The sequence below is a fragment of the Canis lupus genome, chromosome 8 (assembly GCF_011100685.1).
Source record: "Canis lupus familiaris isolate Mischka breed German Shepherd chromosome 8, alternate assembly UU_Cfam_GSD_1.0, whole genome shotgun sequence".
NCBI lineage: Eukaryota > Metazoa > Chordata > Mammalia > Carnivora > Canidae > Canis > Canis lupus.
The window spans coordinates 4,305,767-4,327,557 of NC_049229.1; the positions used below are offsets into that span (position 1 = coordinate 4,305,767).

General features: G+C 51.2%; 4 protein-coding genes and 1 pseudogene across 21 annotated transcripts; 2 read left to right on the forward strand and 3 right to left on the reverse strand.

The window, feature by feature from the left end:
• Positions 1 to 49: 49 nt before the first annotated feature.
• On the reverse strand, positions 50 to 5,891 carry TM9SF1 (transmembrane 9 superfamily member 1). 6 transcript variants are annotated; one of them, XM_038544283.1, is made up of 6 exons: positions 5,737 to 5,891; positions 4,745 to 5,106; positions 3,272 to 3,893; positions 2,437 to 2,622; positions 1,244 to 1,517; positions 50 to 706 (listed from the first exon to the last, which is right to left on the reverse strand). In XM_038544283.1, exons 2-6 carry the CDS (start codon positions 5,087 to 5,089, stop codon positions 313 to 315), a joined length of 1,821 nt encoding a protein of 606 aa, XP_038400211.1. In that variant the 5' UTR covers positions 5,090 to 5,106; positions 5,737 to 5,891; the 3' UTR covers positions 50 to 312. The 6 variants fall into 6 exon arrangements, with proteins under 6 accessions (XP_038400211.1, XP_038400210.1, XP_038400208.1 ...); XM_038544282.1 differs by lacking the exon at positions 5,737 to 5,891 and adding an exon at positions 5,465 to 5,651; XM_038544280.1 differs by lacking the exon at positions 5,737 to 5,891 and adding an exon at positions 5,414 to 5,651 and having other exon boundaries at positions 4,745 to 5,121.
• Positions 5,744 to 10,366, forward strand: LOC111096969 (annotated as a pseudogene).
• Positions 10,367 to 11,689: 1,323 nt separating this feature from the next.
• Positions 11,690 to 14,575, forward strand: TSSK4 (testis specific serine kinase 4). Of its 9 annotated transcripts, none has more exons than XM_038544297.1 (4): positions 11,690 to 12,183; positions 12,541 to 12,755; positions 13,109 to 13,460; positions 13,865 to 14,164. In XM_038544297.1, the coding sequence occupies exons 1-4, from the start codon at positions 11,959 to 11,961 to the stop codon at positions 14,027 to 14,029; spliced, it is 957 nt and encodes a 318-aa protein (XP_038400225.1). In that variant the 5' UTR covers positions 11,690 to 11,958; the 3' UTR covers positions 14,030 to 14,164. The 9 variants fall into 9 exon arrangements, with proteins under 9 accessions (XP_038400225.1, XP_038400223.1, XP_038400221.1 ...); XM_038544295.1 differs by having other exon boundaries at positions 11,691 to 12,183; positions 13,938 to 14,575; XM_038544293.1 differs by having other exon boundaries at positions 11,691 to 12,183; positions 13,109 to 13,502; positions 13,865 to 14,209.
• Positions 14,576 to 15,291: 716 nt separating this feature from the next.
• Positions 15,292 to 19,613, reverse strand: CHMP4A (charged multivesicular body protein 4A). 5 transcript variants are annotated; one of them, XM_038544305.1, is made up of 6 exons: positions 19,454 to 19,613; positions 17,785 to 17,934; positions 17,520 to 17,697; positions 16,612 to 16,726; positions 16,077 to 16,212; positions 15,292 to 15,645 (listed from the first exon to the last, which is right to left on the reverse strand). In XM_038544305.1, the coding sequence occupies exons 1-6, from the start codon at positions 19,611 to 19,613 to the stop codon at positions 15,587 to 15,589; spliced, it is 798 nt and encodes a 265-aa protein (XP_038400233.1). In that variant the 3' UTR covers positions 15,292 to 15,586. The 5 variants fall into 5 exon arrangements, with proteins under 5 accessions (XP_038400233.1, XP_038400232.1, XP_038400229.1 ...); XM_038544304.1 differs by having other exon boundaries at positions 15,292 to 15,663; XM_038544301.1 differs by having other exon boundaries at positions 15,292 to 15,663; positions 17,785 to 17,955; positions 19,454 to 19,599.
• LOC480264 (magnesium-dependent phosphatase 1) lies at positions 16,612 to 21,469 on the reverse strand. The gene is made up of 8 exons (XM_038544307.1): positions 21,299 to 21,469; positions 21,138 to 21,198; positions 20,959 to 21,069; positions 20,523 to 20,630; positions 20,346 to 20,431; positions 20,036 to 20,194; positions 17,785 to 17,934; positions 16,612 to 16,726 (listed from the first exon to the last, which is right to left on the reverse strand). The coding sequence occupies exons 1-6, from the start codon at positions 21,333 to 21,335 to the stop codon at positions 20,103 to 20,105; spliced, it is 495 nt and encodes a 164-aa protein (XP_038400235.1). The 5' UTR covers positions 21,336 to 21,469; the 3' UTR covers positions 16,612 to 16,726; positions 17,785 to 17,934; positions 20,036 to 20,102.
• Between the last annotated feature and the right edge of the window lie 322 nt (positions 21,470 to 21,791).

The following is a 21,791-nucleotide window of genomic DNA, read 5'->3' on the forward strand; positions in this document are numbered from 1 at the left end:
CGGCAGGCCTCGAATTCCTATATCCAGACCAAACCCTCCAACTACAGGACCCTTTTTCTTAATAAATTTTATTTTGATAATTGTAAAAAGAAAGATCAGGACCAAGACTAAAGGAACTTAAAAAGTTCAAATATATACTCCTTATATAATAGAGATTTGTAATTCCAGGCCCTCCCGGGGGAAGGGAGGCCCAAAGGGCAAAGGGGAAGGCAGCAATGCCATCACACAATTCAGCCACTCAATCAGAAGAGATCAATGGGCCCCTGGACGTGAAGAATGGGAGAGAAGTGCAACAGTTTTGCCACCCAAAACTCAGTCCATCTTGAGGTTAACATAGATATAACGGATGAACTTTAGGGAAGAAAAAAAGGAGATGGTGCCTAGCATGAGGAAGAAGACATAACCAGTGAGTAAGGAGTAACCAAAAAACTCTACTGTCTGTACTGCCCCTGACATGTTAGAGCGCCGGGCATAGTAGAAAACTGAGTAGAGGAAGATGAAGAGCCCAGTGGAGCCAACGCTCAGCACAGATCGCCACCACCAGCGGTAATCCTCCCCAGACAACTGGAAGTAGGTGAGTGCAATGGAGATGCAAGCCCCCACGCTCAGCAGGATGGCGAAGACAAAGAAGAGGATGCCATACAAAGTGTACTGTTCCCGACCCCATACTGTGGCAAAGATGTAGTACAGCTCCACAGAGATGGCACTGTGAAGAGAAGAGACAATACACAGCATTAAAGGGCTGTGTGCTGCCAGCACAGTTACCGGGGCACTGTGGAAAAGTGGGTCCACTCCACTCCCTGCCCTGGAGTTCCTGGCTTGTTGGGGACTCCTCCAACCATGACTAGCTGTGTTCATCTCAAGAATACCTTCCCTAATCTGTTGAGAGCAAGGATCTTGTCCGTTTTATTTTCTGCTGTATTACTCGCCTGGCACTAAAGGTACTCAACAAATTGAATGAGCAATCATATGGGCTTCAAGCCCCACATGGTGCTTGTGGACACTAATGTCAGAAACCAGAAAGGTGGTGGAAGGAGCAATGTCTCTGGAGAGCTTTCTAAGTGAGACAGCCTCATCTGTTTGAACTAATTCAAGCTAAAGTCCTGCTTGGAGCAAGGAGGACCCATTTAATGATCTCTAAATGGTACAGCTGAACCAGGGATTATCATTCTTATTGGGTTAGGGTACTGGGGAAAGAAAAGCCAGGAACCTGAGTGATGGCCATGGCCTAAAGGGAGGATACCTGAAAGGCAGGAAGCCTCCAACAGTCATGTGGATGAGCGTAGACTTGTACCAGGGCTGCGGTGGGATTTCCCGGGCGATGTTCTTGGTGCGACAAGGTGCATCAAAGGGGCTAGCATTGTTCTTCCCGAAGATGCCTCCAATGACAGTGAGGGGAAAGCCCACCAGCAGCCAAACCGTCAGAAGCAGCAGGATGGTGGTGGCTGGCAGAGCCTGTGTCGAACCATTAGCCCAATGCACCGAGTTTACCACACTCCACGTCAGGAAGAAAGGCACTGCAGGGACGGGCCCCCAGAAGGTGGGTCAGCAGGAGCTACATCCCCTGGGGCTACCCACTCAGATTAGACCTAACAGGAGATGGGTGAAGCATCCTGTTCCCAGGCAGACCTCACCCTTCCACACCTCGTTTCCTGTTCCTTATCTTACCAGCATCCCCTCTCCCATCTGTTATCATTAAGGATCAAGGCAGCTGTTACATGGTGATCTAAGAGTAACACAATCCACCTGCCTCCAAGGGCCTATCCTGCTGTGGCATCAGTGATTCCTAGAATGAGACGTTCCTTTGGATTAAGGCCTTGCTTTCAGAAAGCCCTGGCTCAAACATAAATGTGATGGGATATAAATCAGACAGTTAGGATTGGGAACACAAAAAGCTTCAGAATGCACATTACTGCCTTTGAGAAGACAACCTGGCTTGTAAGGCTACAGTCGGGTAGCCACCTCCAAATAAAGGTTTTTTTAAAGAGGGAGTATCACAAAGTTAAGTTCCAGAAGGAGTATTATTTCACTCTTAATAATGGTCGAGAACACAGGTTCTCGGGACAGACTGCGTGGGTCTGAAACTTGCTTCACTCCCTTTTAGCAGAGTAATCTCAGGCAAATCACTTAACCAGCATGAAGTTCAATTTCCTCATCTGTAAAATGGGGACAATATTGCCTACCACAAAGGGTTACTGTGGGGATTAAATGAGATAAAGCTACGTTGGATGCTTACCATGCTAGAACATTTTAAGGACTTAATTTGTGACTATGCAAAAGGAATGCATTCTTGTCTTTTGCATGGTTTTCTTGTTTCTTTTGCCCATTTTTATTCCCTTAGAGCCTTACTCTAACTTTGTCCCAGGTTCCACAATGTATTCTAAGCTCCTCAGTCGGCCCACCAGGCCAGCCCACCAGGGAAAGGGCAGTCCTCACCAGAGAAGAGGCTGGTGGTGAGAATGATGTTCCACACCCAACGCTCGCCTCCAATCTGCCGGTAGAAGTGGCTGGACACGTAGCCAGAGATGCAGCAGGTCAGGGCATACAACAAGATGGCTGCCGAGTTAATGGCCCCATGACGGTGCACATTGAACATGCCCAGCAGCGCCATGACAATAATGCCTGCAGGGTGGTAGTGGAAAGCCTGTGTCAGGTCTCACCTGTCGTTTTTCTGGCAACTTCAGAGGAATCAGACCCCTTTCGCCCAGACCTAAAGTCTCCAGGAAGACAGTATAGTATCCCCTAATTCTGTTGTCTGGCAAACCCACAACGGAATATACACACCTGGGCAGCCCAGGTGGTTCAGCGGTTTAGCGCTGCCTTCAGCCAAGGGCATGATCCTGGAGACCCGGGATTGAGTCCCACATTAGGCTCCCTGCGTGGGGCCTGCGTCTCCCCCTGCCTGTGTCTCTGCCTCTCTCTCTCTCTCTCTCCGTCTCTCTCATGAATAAATAAAATAAGATAAAAAAGGAATATACACACCCTTTCTTTTTTTTTTTTTTCTTCCAATTTGCTTTCACACCCAGCATGGAGCCCAAAGCAGGGCTTGAACTCACGACCCTGAGATCAAGGCCTGAGCTGAAATCGAGTTGGACACTGAACCGACTGAGCCACCCAGGTGACCCTGTACACATCCTGTCTAAGGCCACACCACCCCTTAGGTCTGCCCCTCACCTTGGACAGAAGAGAAGACCTGTAGATCTTTCCAGAACAAACCACCTCCTTAGTTCTACCCCTTGAGAGAAATCCCTGATTAATTTTATCACCTCACCAGTGCCAAGGGCCAGGAACTGGGCACCCACACCAAGCACAGCACAGAGCAGACCACGGTATGGAGGGAATCGGAAGACATCTGTGTGGATAATTTTCCAGCCATTGTCACCTTGGTCAAAATCATCACCAGAACCTGCAGATGTAGTCTCCTCGTCCAAGTTGTATCGAGCCAGGTCGTTTCGAAGCACACGCATAAGAATGACAGCCACAAAACCCACCAGTAAAAACACAAGCACCATGGAATTGATGATGGACAACCAGTGGATTTCCAGGGTTCTGGGAAAGAAACCACCATCATCACCACGGCGCCTGTCACTCCGACGCTCCACTGAAGTCTCAGACCAGCGCACACTGTAGGTGTGGGTGAGGCCTAAGAACTCATCAGGTCGCAACCCATCTAAGCTATGGGGCTTGACATCCCTCACAGAAACGTTGGCAAATATAATTCGATCTCCATGGAATTCTAGGTGGAAGTCCAAATGGGTCCAGAGCCCTATCTTGTGGCTGTGAGGCAGGAAGCCACTCTCCTCCATGTAGCCCACAAAGCCACGGATTGGCAAGTCGTCCACTACAAATTCAAAGTAGTAGAGTTCCTCAATGGCCTGGCGCAGTTGTTCCACCTACAAAGAGCAAGTCAGGAGTCAGACAAAGCCTCCCAGCCATAGGGTTAGAGAAAGATTTCACTACTGACATTTTGGGCCAGATAATTCTTTACTGTGGGGAGCTGTCCTGTGCATTGTAATATGCACCATCCCTGGTTTCTTCCCACTAGATGTCAATAGCAGCCCCTTACCCCCACCCCCCGTGGTAACAATCAAAATGAGCTCCACACATTGCCAAATGTCCGGGCAAAAGACGTAGAAAAAGGAGAAAGGCAAGGTGTAAGGAGGTCTGGGTAGACTAAAGAGTAAGTGCCCTAAGAGTGTAAAGGAGCTAGTTAAGAAAGCCAAGAGGTAGGTATGGAAGGAAGCAACTATGCAGGAGTGACAGTTGGACCTTGTTACCAACAGAGCAGCTTGGAGTCAGGAGCCCTGGGCTCGAGTATCACTTCTCCAATTCAATATCCATGTGTCTTGGAAGTCACTTTTGAGCAAGTATGTTTCTTCCTCAACTGAATACAAATAATATCACCTGTCCTGCCTACCAGTGGGGTTGTAGAAATCAAGTCAGCCCATTTCCATAGAGGTGGTCTAAAACCATAAATTGGGGATCCCTGGGTGGCGCAGCGGTTTGGCGCCTGCCTTTGGCCCAGGGCGCGATCCTGGAGACCCGGGATCGAATCCCACGTCGGGCTCCCGGTGCATGGAGCCTGCTTCTCCCTCTGCCTGTGTCTCTGCCTCTCTCTTTCTCATGAATGAATAAATAAAGTCTTTTAAAAAAAATAAAATAAAAATAAAACCATAAATTGTAAGGCACGGTTATTAGTTCCTGGGAGGGAGAGCTAAGTGCTCGCCAATGTGGAGTGGCTAACCTGGGCAGAACTGAGCTGCATGTGGCACAGAATTCTTTTCTCCACATTCTCCCGAAAGCGGATCTCGTACAGAGATTCGGCCATTCGGTCCCCATCCAGCACTTCACCCAGGCTAAGGCTTTTGTGACGGATCTTCTCAGGGCAGCAGACCGGAAGCTGATAGTAGTGGTAAGTCTCCTGAGGGTTGTGGTAGGGTCCCACTTTATTGACATAGAGAATGACGGGGTCACCGGTCTTGTAGTGTGTCACACCTTCCACCCGTGGCTCCTGGCCTCTGCCCAGCAGCAGTATCAGGAATGGCAGCCACTGGCAGCTCCAACTCCGCGGGGGCCCTAGGACTGTCATCCTTAAGGCGGTGGAACCTGTTTGGGGGAATCCTGCAGTTATGAAAACCAGGGATCAATTCCGGACGCCCCAGGCCAGGTCCTTCGAAACGAAGCCCCATGGCTCCAATTTCTCCCCTTGGCCTCTACAACCCTCCCTCGAGAGGCGCCTCCGCCGACCCCCACACAGTGCTGTCTCTCCGCTGCTCTCTCATCCTGTCGATCGGGGTCCCCGTCCAGCAGCCCGCCTGCCCGGGACCTCCCGCGCGCCCCAGCCTGTTTCCATGGCAACGCCACGCGGCCTCGCACCTCGGGCACCTTCCCGCGGCACCCCCGGGGTCCTCACCACACGGGTAGGGCTGGCCTCCGCGGCCCGTAGCTGCCCTTGGGCTCCTACCCGGGTCTCCCCGAGAGCGGCGCGCCAGCTGCGGCCGGGAGAGGACCTGACGACCGACCACCCCGGGGTTGGCCGCCGCAGTGCCTGCTCGCAGCGGCCGGAGCCACACCGCGCGGGACACCACACCCGGCCCAGGAAGTGCTCGCGGACGAGCCTTCTCCAGCCGGGAGCCCGGCCCAGCTCTGGAGAGCCCCCAAGGCTCGGCTAGCCCGCCCCGCGGCGGGGGACCCTCCCGGCGATCTGCAGAGCGACCCAGGACACGTCAGTCTTACCACTTCCGCCTCACCGGGAGGGGTCCTCGGCCCCGCGGGAAGCTCCTCGCCCGGAGCCTAGAGGCGACCACGCCCCCGCTGCTGCGGCCGCCGCGCCGCTCGGCCCACCGCTTCTCCGGCAGGGGCTACGGCTGAGGCCTGGCTGCGAGGACGCGGACGACCCTTCGGGGTAAGAGTCGCCGCCAGACCGCCCGCCCGTCCCTGGCAAGACTTGGGCACGGGCGGAGGCCGGGGAGCCGTAGCCCGGGTGGGGGCTGGGCCCACATCTAGTGGACGCCCCGGAGCGTTTGCCGGCTGAACCAATGGGGCTCGCCACCGACCGCCGAGGGCGAGCTCTGGGAGGCGGCCCGTGCCCCCAACCCGGGCGGGGCTGAGACTTGGGGCGTCACTGTGCTAGGACCGCGCGACAGTCCAGGCAAGGGTCCTGGAGTCTGGATCTCACCTCACTGCTTCTCTCCCAGCCCGTCACGAAAGGCCTCCCGCCGGAAAGTAAATACGTAAATAAGAGCATCTTGCCGAGGCTGCACCGGAGGCCTTCCTGTTCATGTAATGACCGTCCCATGTTCGAAGATGGCAAGCCTGAGCCAGGTCTGGTGCTGAGGCACGCAAACAGGGTGTCAGCCCTTTTATCCGGTGAGTTGGGCAGCCCGACACGCTTATTGTTACTTTCAGGTTAAGAATCGTGGCGTACGTTCGACACTTTCGATGTTTTTGTTCGTATTTATCCGTTATGTGTTTGGGAATTTTGTATTGCAGATTATCCTGTCCTGGAAAAGTTTACACTTGTCCGTCTCCGCTATTTTTTTTTTTAATTTATTTATTTATTCATGAGAGACACCGAGAGAGGCAGAGACACAGGCAGATGGGGAAGCTCCCTGTGGGGAGCCTCCGCTATATTTTTTTTTTAAAGGTTTCTTTTTTATTTATTTATAGAGACAGAGAGAGAGAGGCAGAGACATAAGCAGAGGGAGAAGCAAGCTCCATGCAGGGAGCCCGACGTGGGACTCGATCCTCGGTCTCCAGGATCACACCCCAGGCCGCAGGTGGCGCTAAACCGCTGCGCCACTGGGGCTGTCCCGTCTCCGCTATTTTAAGGGGATGAGCCTTTAGGGGAGTTTCGAAGATCAGACCCAGGGGCAGTGACTTCCGTTTGGCCACGTGGGGGCAGCATGTAAGTATGGAGACTTAAGGTTCCCTTTGCCTGGGGAAAGTAGTACAAGGGAAAAATCACAAGTGGCTTCAGGCCTGAAAAGTCCTCCATTTACCCACTTCTGACCTCTCTGCCCCAACCCTCCTCCCTGGCGGAGGAGGAGGTGAGGTTCCAGGAAGTAGGAGATGGGAGTTTTTTAGATAACCAATGAGTTTTGTAATTATAAAAGTAACTTAAAGAAGCCAGAAATCTGGGACCCTTTCTCACTTACTCCCTGGTCCCACTCCCCAGCCTCCTTGGATCATTGCCATTTGGCCCCCTGCTGCTTATTTCCTTAATATCTTCCAAATACTTGCCTTCCCTGGCTGCCTTGGTTCAGGTCCCATCCTCTCTCACTTAAATTACCATAGTAAGCCACCTTGCTAGTCTCCTGGTCACCTCCGCTCTTGGATCCATTTTCCACTCTGCTGCTGTAAAGATTCATATTTATACACACACTATATATATTATTTCCTGCAACAGTGGCTCTCAAATCTTGGTGTGCATCAGATTCAGCTAGAAGCTTATTAAAAACAGAGAGACCAGGGCACCTGGATGGCTCAGTGGTTGAGCATCTATCTGCCTTTGGCTCAGGGTATGATCCCGGGGTCCTGGGATCGAGTCCCACATCGAGCTCCCTGCATGGAGCCTGCTTCTCCCTCTGCTTATGTCTCTGCCTCTCTCTCTGTCTCTCATGAATAAATAAACAAGATCTTTAAAAAACAAAACAGAGACACCTAGGTCCACCAGAATCAGGATCTTAGAGGAGGGGGTGACTGGGCATCATTATTTTTTTAACAGGCTCTGACTTTGATAATTTTTTTTTTTAATTTATTTATCATAGTCACAGAGAGAGAGAGAGAGAGAGAGAGGCAGAGACACAGGCAGAGGGAGAAGCAGGCTCCATGCACCGGGAGCCCGATGTGGGATTCGATCCCGGGTCTCCAGGATCGCGCCCTGGGCCAAAGGCAGGCGCCAAACCGCTGCACCACCCAGGGATCCCTGACTTTGATAATTTTAACCAAAATTTGACCATGAGTACATAGGATAAACTCTAAAAAGCGTGGTATATGAGGCCTGTCAGACCTGGATCTTTACTACTTCTCCAGGTACCTTACCTTTTGGAACCCTTCCTGTATTCAGATTAGAATCTTGAATGCCGGGATGCCTGGGTGGCTCAGTGGTTGAGCATCTGCCTTTAGCCCAGGGTGTGATCCTGGGTCTGGGGATCGAGTCCCACATTGGGCTCCTTGCAAGGAGCCTGCTTCTCCCTCTGCCTATGTCTCTGCCTCATTTTCTCTGTGTGTCTCATGAATAAATAAAATCTTTAAACAAACAAAAATGAATCTTGAATGCCATGTTTTCTCAAGCCTGCAAGCCTTATATAGTTCCCTCTGCCTAGACTGCCCAGTCTACCATTCCCTGCTTACCTGCCCAGAGACTCCTCTTGAACAGTGCAAATGCCTCCTCCACAAAGCCTGCCTTTACATCTTCCAGTTTTTGTTTATAGCACTCTTAATCTCACTGTACTGTTATTTTACTTATTTGTCTCTCTTCCTTGTTAATTACTAAGTATCACAAGAAGACTATAATTTATCCATCTTGATATCTTTAGGACTTAGCAGTGCTTTTGTATAAAGCAGGCAGCTTAATACACGTTTCGCGCATGAACTGGTTTACCTCCTAGACGTGATGAGGGACAGAACTGCCACCAAGCTACCTACTTCTCCAGGGGCCAGCTACCTATCCAGAGGAGCAGGAGATGGGCCGGGCTGGGTGGGCCTCCTTACCATGGTGTGCCCTGGACAACTTATCTTGGTTGTTTGAGAATGTACATTTAGCTTCTAACAAACTTTGAAACCATCCTGCCAGCAGGAGCAGCAGGCTGTCAGATAGGAATTTACCAGTAGCCTATGGCATAATCCATACCATACCAAACTCCATAAATGGAGTTGAGGTTTTTTGTTTGTTTATTTTGGAGGGGGAGAGATAGAAATAAAAGAAATCTGATTTTTCTCTTGTTCTTTCCCCTGCGTGCCCCCCCTCACCCTGTACACACATAGTCTTTAAATCCAGGTAACTGGGCAGCCTGGGCTGGCGCTCAGTGGTTTAGCACCACCTTCGGCCCAGGGCATGACCCTTGGAGACCCGGGGTCGAGTCCCACGTTGGGCTCTCTGCACGGAGCCTGCTTCTCCCTCTGCCTGTGTCTCTGCCTCTCTGTCTCTCATGAATAAATAAAATCTTTAAAACAAAAAAAAAAATCCAGATAACCCCTCTATCAAGAGACCACAATCTCTTGTCCTCTCATTCCCTCCAAACTTGTTCTTCCGTTTCACCGAGACCTGCAACCCCTCCTTTTGTCCCTTTGGACTTTTTCTAGCTTGTTTCTAACCCATGCAGCTGACTCTGTATTGCATCATTTCAACTACATTCTTGCCTGTGTTCTTGATGCCTCTCTTCCATTATTCTTTCTTCCCAGCTGCCAAGAGAAACCTTCATCTTGGGTTCATCGGCCAATATGCAAGCACCTATACCCAACATGCTAAAAAGAATCTTAACACTGTGTTAAAATCACGTGTCTATAAATTGTGTTTTTAACCTCATTTGGACCCCCCAATGCTGCCCAGTGATCCTGCTCATTTTCCGGAGGAGCTCTCTTCCATTTCTCCACAACCCATTCTTCTCAAATCTCTGACTTCATCTCCCTCTTCTGGTCAGTTGACCTCCCTTACAGCCCCAGTGAGATATGCAAGCAGAAAAAAACACAATTACAGACACTACGTTAGATGCTGTGACAGAGAAAGTACAGGGGCTCTGGGATTACCCAGAAAGGAGGAACATCCAGTTTGGGTTTGAGTGGTCAGCAAAGGTGTCCTTAAAACAGCTCAGAGCTAAGCCCTGAAGGGAGAGTCAGGGTCCGCCAAGACAGAGGGAACAGCAGTGAAGGACAAGTGATTCTGTTTGGCTGGAGCATTACATGTATGTTAAGAGATAAAACTGGAGAGATGTTGAAGCCATATAAAAGAATTTGGGCTTTTCTTTGGGGTCGGCCGTGGAAACAAGATGACGAAGGGGACATCATCGTTTGGAAAGCGTCGCAATAAGACGCACACGTCGTGCCGCCACTATGGCTCTAAGGCCTGCCACCTTTAGAAGTCCACCTGTGGCAAGTGTGGCTACCCTGCCAAGCGGAAGAGAAAGTATAACTGGGAGTGCCAAGGCTAAAAAACGAAATACCACTGGGACTGGTAGAATGAAGCACCTAAAAATTGTATACCGCAGATTCAGGCATGGATTCTGTGAAGGAACGACACCTAAGCCCAAGAGGGCAGCTGTTGCAGCATCCAGTTCATCTTAAGGATTTCAACGATTAGTCAAAATAAATGTTCTGGTTTAAAAAAAAAAAAAGAATTTGGACTTGATCCTGAGGAGAAAGGGGAGGCAATGAATTGTTTTAGGTGGGAATAAAACCAGTGTTATGCCTTGGAGTTCAGGGTGAAGACCTGAGGGGAGCAGAAAGCTTGCTAGAGTGATCGGTTGATGGAGGTTTGACCTAAGACAGTGGCAGCTGCTCCGAGATCCCAGAATGTATTATGAAAGATAATTAGGAGGGAGAAGAGGTGACAGATTGGATGTAGGGGCTAAGGCAGACAGAAGGGTCTAGGATGACACCTGGGTGTGTAAATTGAAGCAATGAGTATAGAACTTAACAGAGAAAGTCTAGAGCAAGAACCTAAAGAGTTCAGTTTTGGACAGGGTGAGTTTAAGATACTTGGGGAAGACATGTCCATGTGCTGTCCAGTGAGCAACTGGTGCTGGAACTCCAGGGGACATCTGGGATAGAGATGAGATTAGGAGCAGTCAGCATTGATGTAATGTTGGGAATGGGTGAGATCCTAATGGGAGGACATAAAGCTTTGAGGAAATAAGGCCTGTGGTAGAACCTTCAGGATATGATGGAGGGATAGATAAAGAAGATAAGGCTCCAGGGAAGTCTGAGGAATGGCTAGAAGGATAGGAGTAAAACTATAGAACTTAGGGTCATGGAAAGCAAGACAAGAATGCATTTCAGGGTTCACAGGTGGAGTCTATTACACCCCTTCGATCTGAGAGATCCTTGTAACCCTGTAACTGTCTTTACTTGTATAAAGGTGTAGAAGTGAGGTTTTGCAACTTTGGAGTCTAGGCTTCACGTGACCATGCAATTTCTCTTTTTTTTTCCTCTTAAAATTCAGTGCTATTATGTCAAAGAACTCTGGCTAGTCCCCTGGATAGTGAGACCATATACAGCAGAAACAAGCCATCCCAATTAAGATGAGGCCACCAGAAGAACCAGCCACTGAGCCCACCTCAACTTGCAAAAGAAAAAAAGAAAAAAGGCGGTTGCTTTAAGCCAAAAAAAAAACAAAAAACAAAAAAAAATCACTTAAGGTTAAGATTCCTTAGAATAGGCTTCTCCAACACCTTGTAAGTCTCTGTAATATCCTCACACGTGTTTCTCATGCTGGAGAATACACTCTAGGAGCAGAGGGTCTCTGTTGGCGTTATGGGCTATTTTGGCCCAGTACTCGCACACTGCCTGGCACACAGTGGGTGTTCCATAAACGTGGATGGTTGAAGGGACTAGATCTTGGCCGGGGCAGGGGGGCGGGCATCTCACCAGGTTGCAGAGGTTGCCTCCAGGAATATATTCCACAGTGCACTTCATTCTCAAGCCTCATGGCCAGGGGCACAAAGAAGGTGAATTGTGAGGTATATGGAACACAGGACCTTGGGAGTTCCGTAACCAGGGGGAGAAAGAAGTAACAACAGCTAGTGGGAACAAAAAAGAACTGCTGCTCCCTTCATCCCCCTCCACGTTCCTAGTGGAGAGTTGAGCTCAGCACCCCAGACTCGCGTGACTATATAGGCAAGCATTTGGAGACTAACTTTACTTTGGTATCCTAGCCCTCAGTAGCTCAAGGTTGGCTTTCTGAGCAGATAAATAGGCTTTTAAGTAGCAAAGTTCCCTGCTCTCAGCAAGCCTGACACCATGGGGAAGGGAGACACCTTGGAGATAGCACCAACCCCCTCTGCCTACCGCTCTGTAATGGAGGAGTACGGTTACGAGATGGGCAAGGTCATTGGCAATGGCTCCTATGGGACGGTGTACGAAGCTTACTACACAAAGCAAAAGGTCATGGTGGCTGTCAAGATCATCTCAAAGAAGAAGGCCTCTGAGGACTATCTTAACAAGTTCCTGCCCCGTGAGATACAGGTTGGAAAGGGGGCTGGAAGAGGGAACTCATACTGAGTTGCTAAAGACTTCTCAGAAGAGGGTAGGGTCAGGAAGGGGAGGAGCCAGCACACCTGTTCCCTCCCCCACAATCAGGGCTGAATGTCTTACTGAGCAGCAGGAAAAGGACTCCATGTAAATTCAACCTCTTTCCATTCACCCACAGGCCCTCACAAAGTAAAAGTCCAAAGCATAGGGTTCACCCACAGCCCACCAGCTCTCTGGAATTTAATCCTTTTGCATGGTTCTAAGTAGGTTAGCAGTGGGATGGCAGGAGGGCTGGGAGCACAGCCAGGGTTCTCCCTTCCTAGGTTTGATGGATCCCTCTTCTGGGGCCAGGTAATGAAGGTCCTGCGGCACAAGTACCTCATCAACTTCTATCAGGCCATTGAAACCACATCCCGAGTATACATCATTCTGGAGCTGGCTCAGGGTGGTGATGTCCTCGAGTGGATCCAGCGGTACGGGGCTTGCTCTGAGCCCCTTGCTGGCAAGTGGTTCTCCCAGATGACCCTGGGCATCGCCTACCTGCACAGCAAGGGCATCGTGCACCGGTGAGGGCACGGCCACCCAGGCTGGGGTCTCCCATTTTCTTCCCTTTTTTTTCCCCTCCCTCAACCTTCCTCGGTTATCTAGGCCTATTCATCCCCTCTATTGTAATGCTTTGCTCAAGAATGTTTATGTAGCGCCCTCTGTGAGCACGGCACTCTATGAAGTACAATGATGAGCCCCAGTGGTCCTCAGGTACCCTCCTCTCTCACCTCGCGGCTCTGCTCACAACTCCGCGGCTCCTCCCTCTCTACCTTGTGTCCTCATGACCGTGCCTCTCTCCCACTCTGCCTTTCCACCTCTAGCCTCTGACCCCTGGCCCTTCAGCTCCCGGTCTAATACTGAGCCCTCTTCCCAGCCTGACCCCCAGCCTTTCTGCTGCTGGTAGGGACTTAAAGTTGGAGAACCTGTTGCTGGACAAGCGGGAGAACGTGAAGATCTCAGACTTTGGCTTCGCCAAGATGGTGCCTTCTAACCAGAGAATGCATAGTAGCCCTTCTTACCGCCAAATGAACTGCTTTACGCACCTCAGCCAGACCTACTGTGGCAGCTTTGCTTACGCATGCCCGGAGATCTTGCTGGGCTTGCCCTACAACCCTTTCCTGTCTGACACCTGGAGCATGGGCGTCATCCTCTACACTCTAGTGGTCGCCCGGCTGCCCTTTGATGACACCAATCTCAAGAAGCTGCTGAAAGAGACTCAAAAGGAGGTCACTTTTCCATCTAACTACTCCATCTCTCAGGAGTGCAAGGTGCTGGCTCCCCCAGGCGGGCTGAGGCCTTGGGGATAACCTACAGGGAGGGAATACCCATCCTAGGCGTCCCCACCCTGGGGGAAGCTCTTCCCCACCAGAGCAATCTCACACTTGAGCCCCTACCCTAGAGTAGTTGCTGGGGAGGGAGTTAAAGGGCTACCCCTGGGCGTGTGAGGGATAAGCAGGTTTCAGCCTCTTGTCTCTTTAGGCCAGGAGGGGATTATGTAAGGGTTTTCCCCCAGGGAACCCTTCCTTCCCTTCTCCTCCAAGGAGATAAATGCCAGGCTCTTCAAGATAAAATCAGGGCCATACCCCCTTTCACCAGAGTGGTGTGATGGGCTATCTTGCTTCTCTCTCAGGTCCAACAGCTAGTTGCCTGTGTGGCACAATGGGGGGCAAGCTCAGCCAAGACCTCTCTCTCCTCTGCCCTAGAATCTGGTCCTTCAGACACTATGCCAAGCCACCAAGCGTGCCACCATCCTGGACATCATCAAGGATCCTTGGGTGCTCAAGTTCCAGCCTGAGCAACCCACCCATGAGATCAGGCTGCTTGAAGCCATGTGCCAACCCCCCAGCACCCCTAATCGGCACCAATCCTTGGAAATCAACACCTAAAAGTGGTTGGTTGAAAGGGGGTTGAGAGAGGAGCAAAGCGGGAGGGTCTGGGGCTAAAAATCTATAAATCTATTTCTGATTTAGTTTTACTAGCTGGGGTCAAAGACATTCTTTCCTCAGGGGAACCTTAGCAAGAAACACTACTGAGGGTAAGAGGTGGATTTCTAACCAGTCTGGAACCAGCCATATTGGCACCTGTGAAGTCCACTTGGTAATTCACAATGTAGCACATATGCTGCTCATGGGAGAGAGGGTGCTGGGATGAATGCCCACTTTTGGGAAGCTTCATTATTCTGGCTAAGGAAATGCTCACTATTTTGTATCTGTGTGCATTCTAAATGTTCAAGTAGGGGGGTAGAGGCCCTGGCTGCTGTTTGGTTATGGCTCTATCTCTGTTTACTGTCCAAAGGGATGGCAATATTCTCTTTGAAGAACAAATATCAGGGGTATCAAGATGTGTGATGTATCTTGGTTCCTGCTCCCTCCTCCAAGTAGTTGTTTTACTATTGAAAAAACCCCAGTGAATCATGGCCCCTCAATTAGTGCTCTTAGAAACAAACGACAAGGGCGCATGGGTGGCGCAGGTGGTTGAGTGTCCTGAGCTCAAAAGCTCAGGGTCGTTGGATGGAGCCCTGCATCAGGCTCTGTGCTCAGTAGGGAGTCAGCTTGGGGTTCTCTCTCCTTCTCCCCCTGCCCCTCTTGCTTATGCACGCGTGTACTCTCTCAAAATAAATAGCTAAATCTCAAAAAAAAAAAAAAAAAAAAAAAAGTTCAAACCAAGCCAGAACCGTGGGTTCTGAGTAAAGGAAAGCCAGTTGCTCCTTTATCCCCATATCGTCCCTCCCTTTCCTAAAAATGGGCTTTGCAAAAGGAAAATGAGTAGTAAATCATGGGGCTATCTTGGCAGAGGCATGATTGAGGGAAAGCAATGAAAGAGGACTCAGAGACAGTTCTATACAGTTCTAAGATAAATAATACTTGTGCTTAGCCTCAGCATTAGGCAGCTCTAGGACAAGCCAACTTGAAAGATGAAATAGTCCCTACTTAGAACATAGTGGGCCAAGATATTGTCAACACCCATTTTTTTCTCTGTTCCAACACTTCATTACTTCCTTTCTTACTCCCACTGTGATTCATTGCTTGAAACAAAGCTCCAAAGGCCAGGGAAGGGTTTCAGATGTAGACAAGGCAGTGTAAGCACTACAGTTCCATCTGCCCGATTTTATTGGGAACGAGGGCACCGTGACTGCTATCAAAGAGAAGGGGGCCTGGGGGCTCCTCTCGCGCCAACATCCTTTTTCAGAGTTGGGCCAAGAAGGGGAGGGCAACAACCCCTTTCCAGGCAGGGTCACACTATCACCGCTCAGCAGGACCTCCCCAACAGGCTAGGATCCTTTAGCTTAGCACTTGGCACTTAAGGAAAAGAGACCAATGAAGGCAGTGCCGGGAAAAGCAACCCAGACTTATCAGGATACCCACTCAGCCAACTGCTTAAGTGCTGCTTCATCTTCGTCTGCTTCGGGAGCTTCTTTGACAAGGATACCCAGAGAAAGAAAGAAGTGTTAGGACCTTAGCAACTTCAACAATCCCCTGCTATAACCCTGAGAGTCCCTTGGGTTCTCTCTCCCTAGCAAAGAAGCTAGAGGTGTGGTCCTTCTGCTTGCTGGGCTGCTGCTAATTCCCAGAGCACCCTGTAAAATTAGGAGAATGGGCCTCTTTCTCCTAGCACTTGCAGCCCTATACCAGGAGGTATACAGCTTGCTGAGTGAGGCACAAGCTGGAATTTGGTCTTCATTCCTCTTCAGCCAGGTGCCCTTATGCAGTCAACAACCTGTGCAACTGTAGCAGCAGCCCTCTCTGCTTGGTTCCTTTGAAGCAGGATATAAATGGAATAGCCTTTTCCCTTATCTATCCCACCTCCTCAAGTCCTTGAGATAATAGTATAGCCCCGAGTACCTGGTCCCACAGGCAGATGTGTAGAGGGTACACTGGGCAGTTCAACGGGGGGTTCTTCCTCTTTGTCACCCACGGTTAACAAGTCCCGAGCCAGTTCCTCCTGCTCCAGCAACTCTAGCTCTTCCAATAGCTCATCCTGGATATGGAACAACAAAATTATTTAAGATGAAGAAATGAGGGGCTCCTGGGTGGCACAGTTAGTTAAGCATGCGACTCTTGGTTTCAGCTCAAATTGTGATCTCAAGTCCCTGATCTCAGGGTCCTAAGACTGAGCCCCATGTCGAGCTCTGAGCTCAGCAGAGTCCACTTAGGACTCTCTCTCCCCCCGCCCCTCCCCTCCCATGCTCTCACACACTCTAAAATAAATACGTACACTTAAAAAAATAAAATGAAGAAAGGAAATTTCTACTTCCAAAAATATATCACTTTTGGAGTGCCCCACATCCCCCAAACTTGCCCCATGATTCTCTTGAGTATTCCTTCTGGCTGGTCTCATGTTTTCTCCCATATTCCCTGACCCCTCACTCTCAATCACCTCATCTACAACATCTCCAAAGCCCACAGGCCGAGAAATGGCATCTGAAATCTGCTGGGCCACCTCTTGTTGTTCTGTAATGTCAGCCATCAGTTCATCCACCTTGTCAATGTCCCTGAAAACAAGGTATACAGTCAAGAAATCAGGCAACAACCCTCCTGACTGTCCCATCTCCCCTCCTGTCTGTGGCCTCAGACTGATAAATCCATGGGTATCAGAAGAGATCCCTGGGAAATTGTACAGAGAGACAAGGCTGGCCTGAAAATTGGCAAGAAGCCACAATGGGGAAGACAGGCTGCACTGCCCTTTCTGAAGATCTTTAAAATTAGAAAAATCGGGATGCCTAGGTGGCTCAGTGGTCGAGGTCCTGGGATCGAGTCCCACATCAGGCTCCCTGCATGGAGCCTGCTACTACTTCTTCTTCTTCTTTTTTTTTTTTTTTTTAAAGATTTTATTTATTTATTCATGAGAGAGAGAGAGAGTCAGAGACACAGGCAGAGGGAGAAGCAGGCTCCATGCAGTAAGCCTGACATGGGACTCGATCCCAGGACTCCAGGATCAAGCCCCAGGCCAAAGGCAGGCGCCAAACTGCTGAGCCACCCAGGGATCCCCCTATGGAGCCTGCTTCTCCCTCTGCCTGTGTCTCTGCCTCTCTCTCTCTGTGTCTCTCATGAATAAATAAATAAAAATATTTTTTAAAATTTTTAAAAAATTAGAAAAATCATCTTTCCTCCCTGTAATGCTTTGGCCAGCAGAGATCTTACAGGAAGCAAGAAGACTGACCAAGGTCTAGCTGTCATAGCCATCTATACTGTAAATTCACATTCTGAGGTTTTAAGATTCAAATTATAATACCAATCTATTTTCCCCAGTGCCTGGATCCCCTGCTTCCCTCCCCCCGTACCCACATGTCCTGGTAGGCCTTCTTCATGCCTTGGGCAGCAAGCTCCATGGTACGAAGCACTTCTGCATTGGTGGTGGCATTCTCAATGGCCTCACGCTGAAACTCCAGGGTGGATAATGTCCCATCGGTTTGTGCCAGCTGCTGTTCCAATCTTTTCTTCCTCCGCAAAGCCTGTAGGGCGGCTGACCCAGCCCACACCCTGAACATCAGAACCAAAAATCCCTTGCTTCCCACCTAGGCCCGCCCCATTGGCACCTCTCCCCCATTACCTCTCTTATTTTTGATCCCATGCTTCTTGGCCATTTGTAACTCCTGTTGAATCTTCTGCTCCAGAAACTCCTGTTTCTTTATCAATATCTTCTCTGTCTCCTTCAGTTTCTGTATTGCCTCCTCAGGGGTTGGTCCCTTCTCCTTCTTCCCTGGAGTCCAATCAAGCAGGCCCATATTATGTGAAGGAAAAATATTAGCCACCAGTCACTGAGTGCATAATATGTGCGAGGCACTTCACTGTGTTATTATGAATCCCAAAATGACTCTCTACAATGAATGTATTATCTTCAGTTTACACATATGAAAAGTTACAGAGATGTTAAATTTTTTTGTTTAGAATCACAACCAGTAAGAATTGAGGAGGAATCGAAAGGTGGTACTATGACTTCCAAATCCAGTATTCTTTTGCTATTCCAAGCTGCCTTTCAAGTAATTTCTAGGCTTTTTTTTTTTTTTTTTTTTTAATAATAGACTTTGTTTTTCAGGGCAGTTTTAGGTTCAAAGCAAACCTGAGTGGAAGGCATAGAGTTCTATACACCCCCTGTCCCTACACATGCACAGCCTCCCAGTTATCATCTCCCAACAAGAGTTTGATCTGTTTTTATAATCACTGTTCCATTTGCTGTCCTAGGAGATGCCCAAGGTCCTGACTCCACAGGATCAAACTGAATAAAGTACTGGGACTAGAGGGAAAAAAAAAAATCTGATCTCAATTTTCCCCTTCCTTTTCTGCACTTCTAACAATTAAAAAAAAAAAAAAAGAAAGAAAAGGATGGCCTTTGCCTGCTTAAAATCCTTCCACACTCTATTGCCTCTACAGGATAAAATCCAAAACTAATGAGACATACAAGGCCCTTCTTGGTCTGGCCTTTGTCTACCTCTCCATCCTCTTTATTTTTTTTTTTAAGATTTTATTTATTTATTCATGAGAGACAGAGAGGCAGAGACACAGGCAGAGGGAGAAGGCGGCTCTCCGCAGGGAACCCGATGAGGGACTCCACCCCAGGACCGGGGGATCACCACCTGAGCCCGAGGCGGGGAGGCCAGCTCTCGACTGAGCCCCCCAGGTGTCCCTCTCCATCCTCTTTAGCACGCGCGCGCCCGCGCACAGGCGCCAGAACTCCTTTCCCCCAAATACACCAGACTCTCTCCTGCAGTTACCTCTCCCTAGAGTATCTCAGTTCTCCACCAAGCATACCTCTAGCCTTCTGGGTCACAACCCCCCACACTGCTTGGCTTCGGCGCTTCCCTGGTAGGAACAGCCCCGCCATGGAGTTGCTACCCTACACTGCGCGTGCCAGTTTTTGTTTGTCCCCCATCAGGAGCTTTAAGCAGGCAATCCTTCATCACCTCAGATTCCCTTGGCCGGCATAAAGGGTGCACTAGTGCTTCGGGAAGGGCTAGATGATGATAGCCGGGGACTCATCCCCCACCCAGCCTCAACAGGGGGGCGTCCATCCACGTCTCGGGCCGGCCCCCCAATCTTCCCTCGGGGGGCGGGGAAGGGAGGGCAGCCAGAGCCAGGCTCCCCGACTAGGCGGGGCCTCCTGCCACGTGAGGAGGCCTCGCTGGGCCGCGGACGGGGTTTTCGGGACCGCCCGGGGCCGCGGCCTTCCCCCGCAGCCCCGCGGCCAGCACCTCCCGCCGACCAGCGTCGCCCCGGCTCACCCCTCCCGAAGAGTCTGCCGAGACCACTCATGTCCACCCTCGCGGGCCCGCCTCCGCCCCACCGCGTCCCGCCACTTCCGCCTTGCCCCCGGGAGGGTGCGGCCTCAGCGCTCAGGCAGGCCTGGGCCAATCCCTCCTTGGGGCCCCGCCGCGACATCATCAACTGGAGCCGACCCGGCCACTTCTACCACGTGACCCGAGCCACCCCAACCCACCCACTCCCCTTAAAGCGGCCGCTTCACTTTGGGCTGTAAAAAGGCCGCCCCCACCCCGACCCCAACACACAAGGTTTGTTTTCCTGGAAGGGAGTGTGCAGAATCGTGGATTCCACTACTTGGGGCCAGTGGAAGAGTTCTTCAGGCGCTTGACAGAGCTCAGGAAACGGGGTGCGGACCGGGCGAGCACAAGGGGGTCACAGTCGGGAGTGCCCCGATGAAGCCTAATGCCGCCAGCTCTGCTCTTGGCCCCTCCGGATAACCGATAACAGATGCCAGATGCCAGCTACAACGCTAGAAAAGTAGATACAAGCCGGAAGCTCTCTTCCGTCGCACACAAACATACTTTAATAATTTACAAATACACCTGAAAATGCCTTCCTGATTTCCTTTCAGTTTTATGCTCAAATGAGGCTCATCCACAGGCCTGGATCTCAGGGCCCAGCTTGGGCCTTTGCAAATGTCTCTAGTCCTTGAGTTAGGGTTTGAAGATTCATTCCATTCTGGACATGAATGCAGGTAACTCCTAGAAAGAAAATAAGCCACATTTCATCAGGCCTTGTTGTCCTCTCACCTAAGGCTATCATGCAAACTACCCATCCTGTGCCTACCTGCCTAACCCCTCATAGTAACCCTTTCTCCTCATCCCCCAAAGGGCTAATCTCAGCACTCAGTACCTAGTTTGCTGACGTCTACGATATTCCGCTTCTCGTCATCAAAGAAGATCATCTGGGAGAAACCAACTCCAGTCTTCTGCTGCAACCTGTGCAAGGAGGGGCAGGGAAGGGCCACGCTGGTTTCTTAGCTCCTTCCTCCTCTCTGGTCTCCCCGTTCCTACCCTTACCTCCACATACCTCTCAAAGTGAGTGACCTTGCTGCCTGGGTAGATTTCCCGATGAACAAAATATCTGTCAAGGCCAAAGAGCTCCAGTAGCTGGTTGGCCCCTTCGATCTCCCCCGTCCTACAAAAAAAGTGTCATAGATGGGATCCGGAAGGCCTGGGCTGCAAGCCAAGTTATGTTGAACCAAGGGGAAATCAACTTGTTATTTTTCTGGGATAGGTAGGCATCCTCGGTCCTCACTCAACTCCCTAGCGTCCCCGTCTGACACAGGCGGCGCTGGGCCAATGTTTAATAAACAAAAGGCACCGGAGACGGTACCTTAGGCAGATACGCAAACAGGTGCAAATCTGCACGGCCCAGGTTCTTGCAGCCACCGGGTTCCGCGAGACGTCTCCCGCGCGCGTCTCCCGGCGCGAGGCCGGCGGCGTTCTTCAGGGGCTCTCCTTACCGTGAAGCGGCCGCGACGGGCACGTCAAGGTCCTGCAACTGCTGCAGGACGTCAGGCACCTCTGGGTACAGCCGGACGGCCTGGCCCCGCCTATCCCGGACGGCCCCGTCGCTGGAGGGCGAGAGCGCGCTCAGCCGCGGCCCGCCCGGCCGCCGCCCGCCCCGCCAGCGCCGCCTCACCTGCTCCTGTGGAACGGGGGGTCTACGTGCGTGTCCACCCAGAACGGCCAGAGCGTGTAATCTGCGGGAGGACGGAGGCGGGTTCAGGCTCGGAGCGCGCAGGCCTCGGGCGCTGCGGCCGGGGTCTGGAGAAGGAGAGCTCCCCAGTCCCGTCCGCTCACCGAGATCGAAGACCGCCAGCTTCGGGAGCCGCGCCATGACCCGGCCGGCCGGCTGCGCGCTCCGAGGCGAGGCTCTCTTCGCGGCGGCCGGCCCTGCCCCGCCTGCCTCCGAGAACCGGCGACTAGAGCGGCGCGGCGCGGGGCTGCGGCCGTCGGCCTGGACACCGCGCCGGAGCGCCTTCTGCTGGGGGAGCGGGGAGGGACCGCGGCAAAGTGCTGGCGCCACGGCCCGGGGCCGGCCCCTCCAAGGCACCGGCCTCCTTACTTCTCCACTCCACCCAGCCTGGCCGCAGGGGCTACACTAGTGAAGCCAGGGAGAGGAGCCTTTGGCACTTTATCTTACCAGTTGAGACCTAAGTGACCCAGAGCTTGTCACTCCCCAACCTTTCTCCAAATCGGCCTCTCTGCAAGTATAGCACCCAGAGCCCTGAGCAGCACTCAACACAGCCACAACAAATGTAGTGTTCGTAAAGCCCTTGATTGAAGCCCTTCT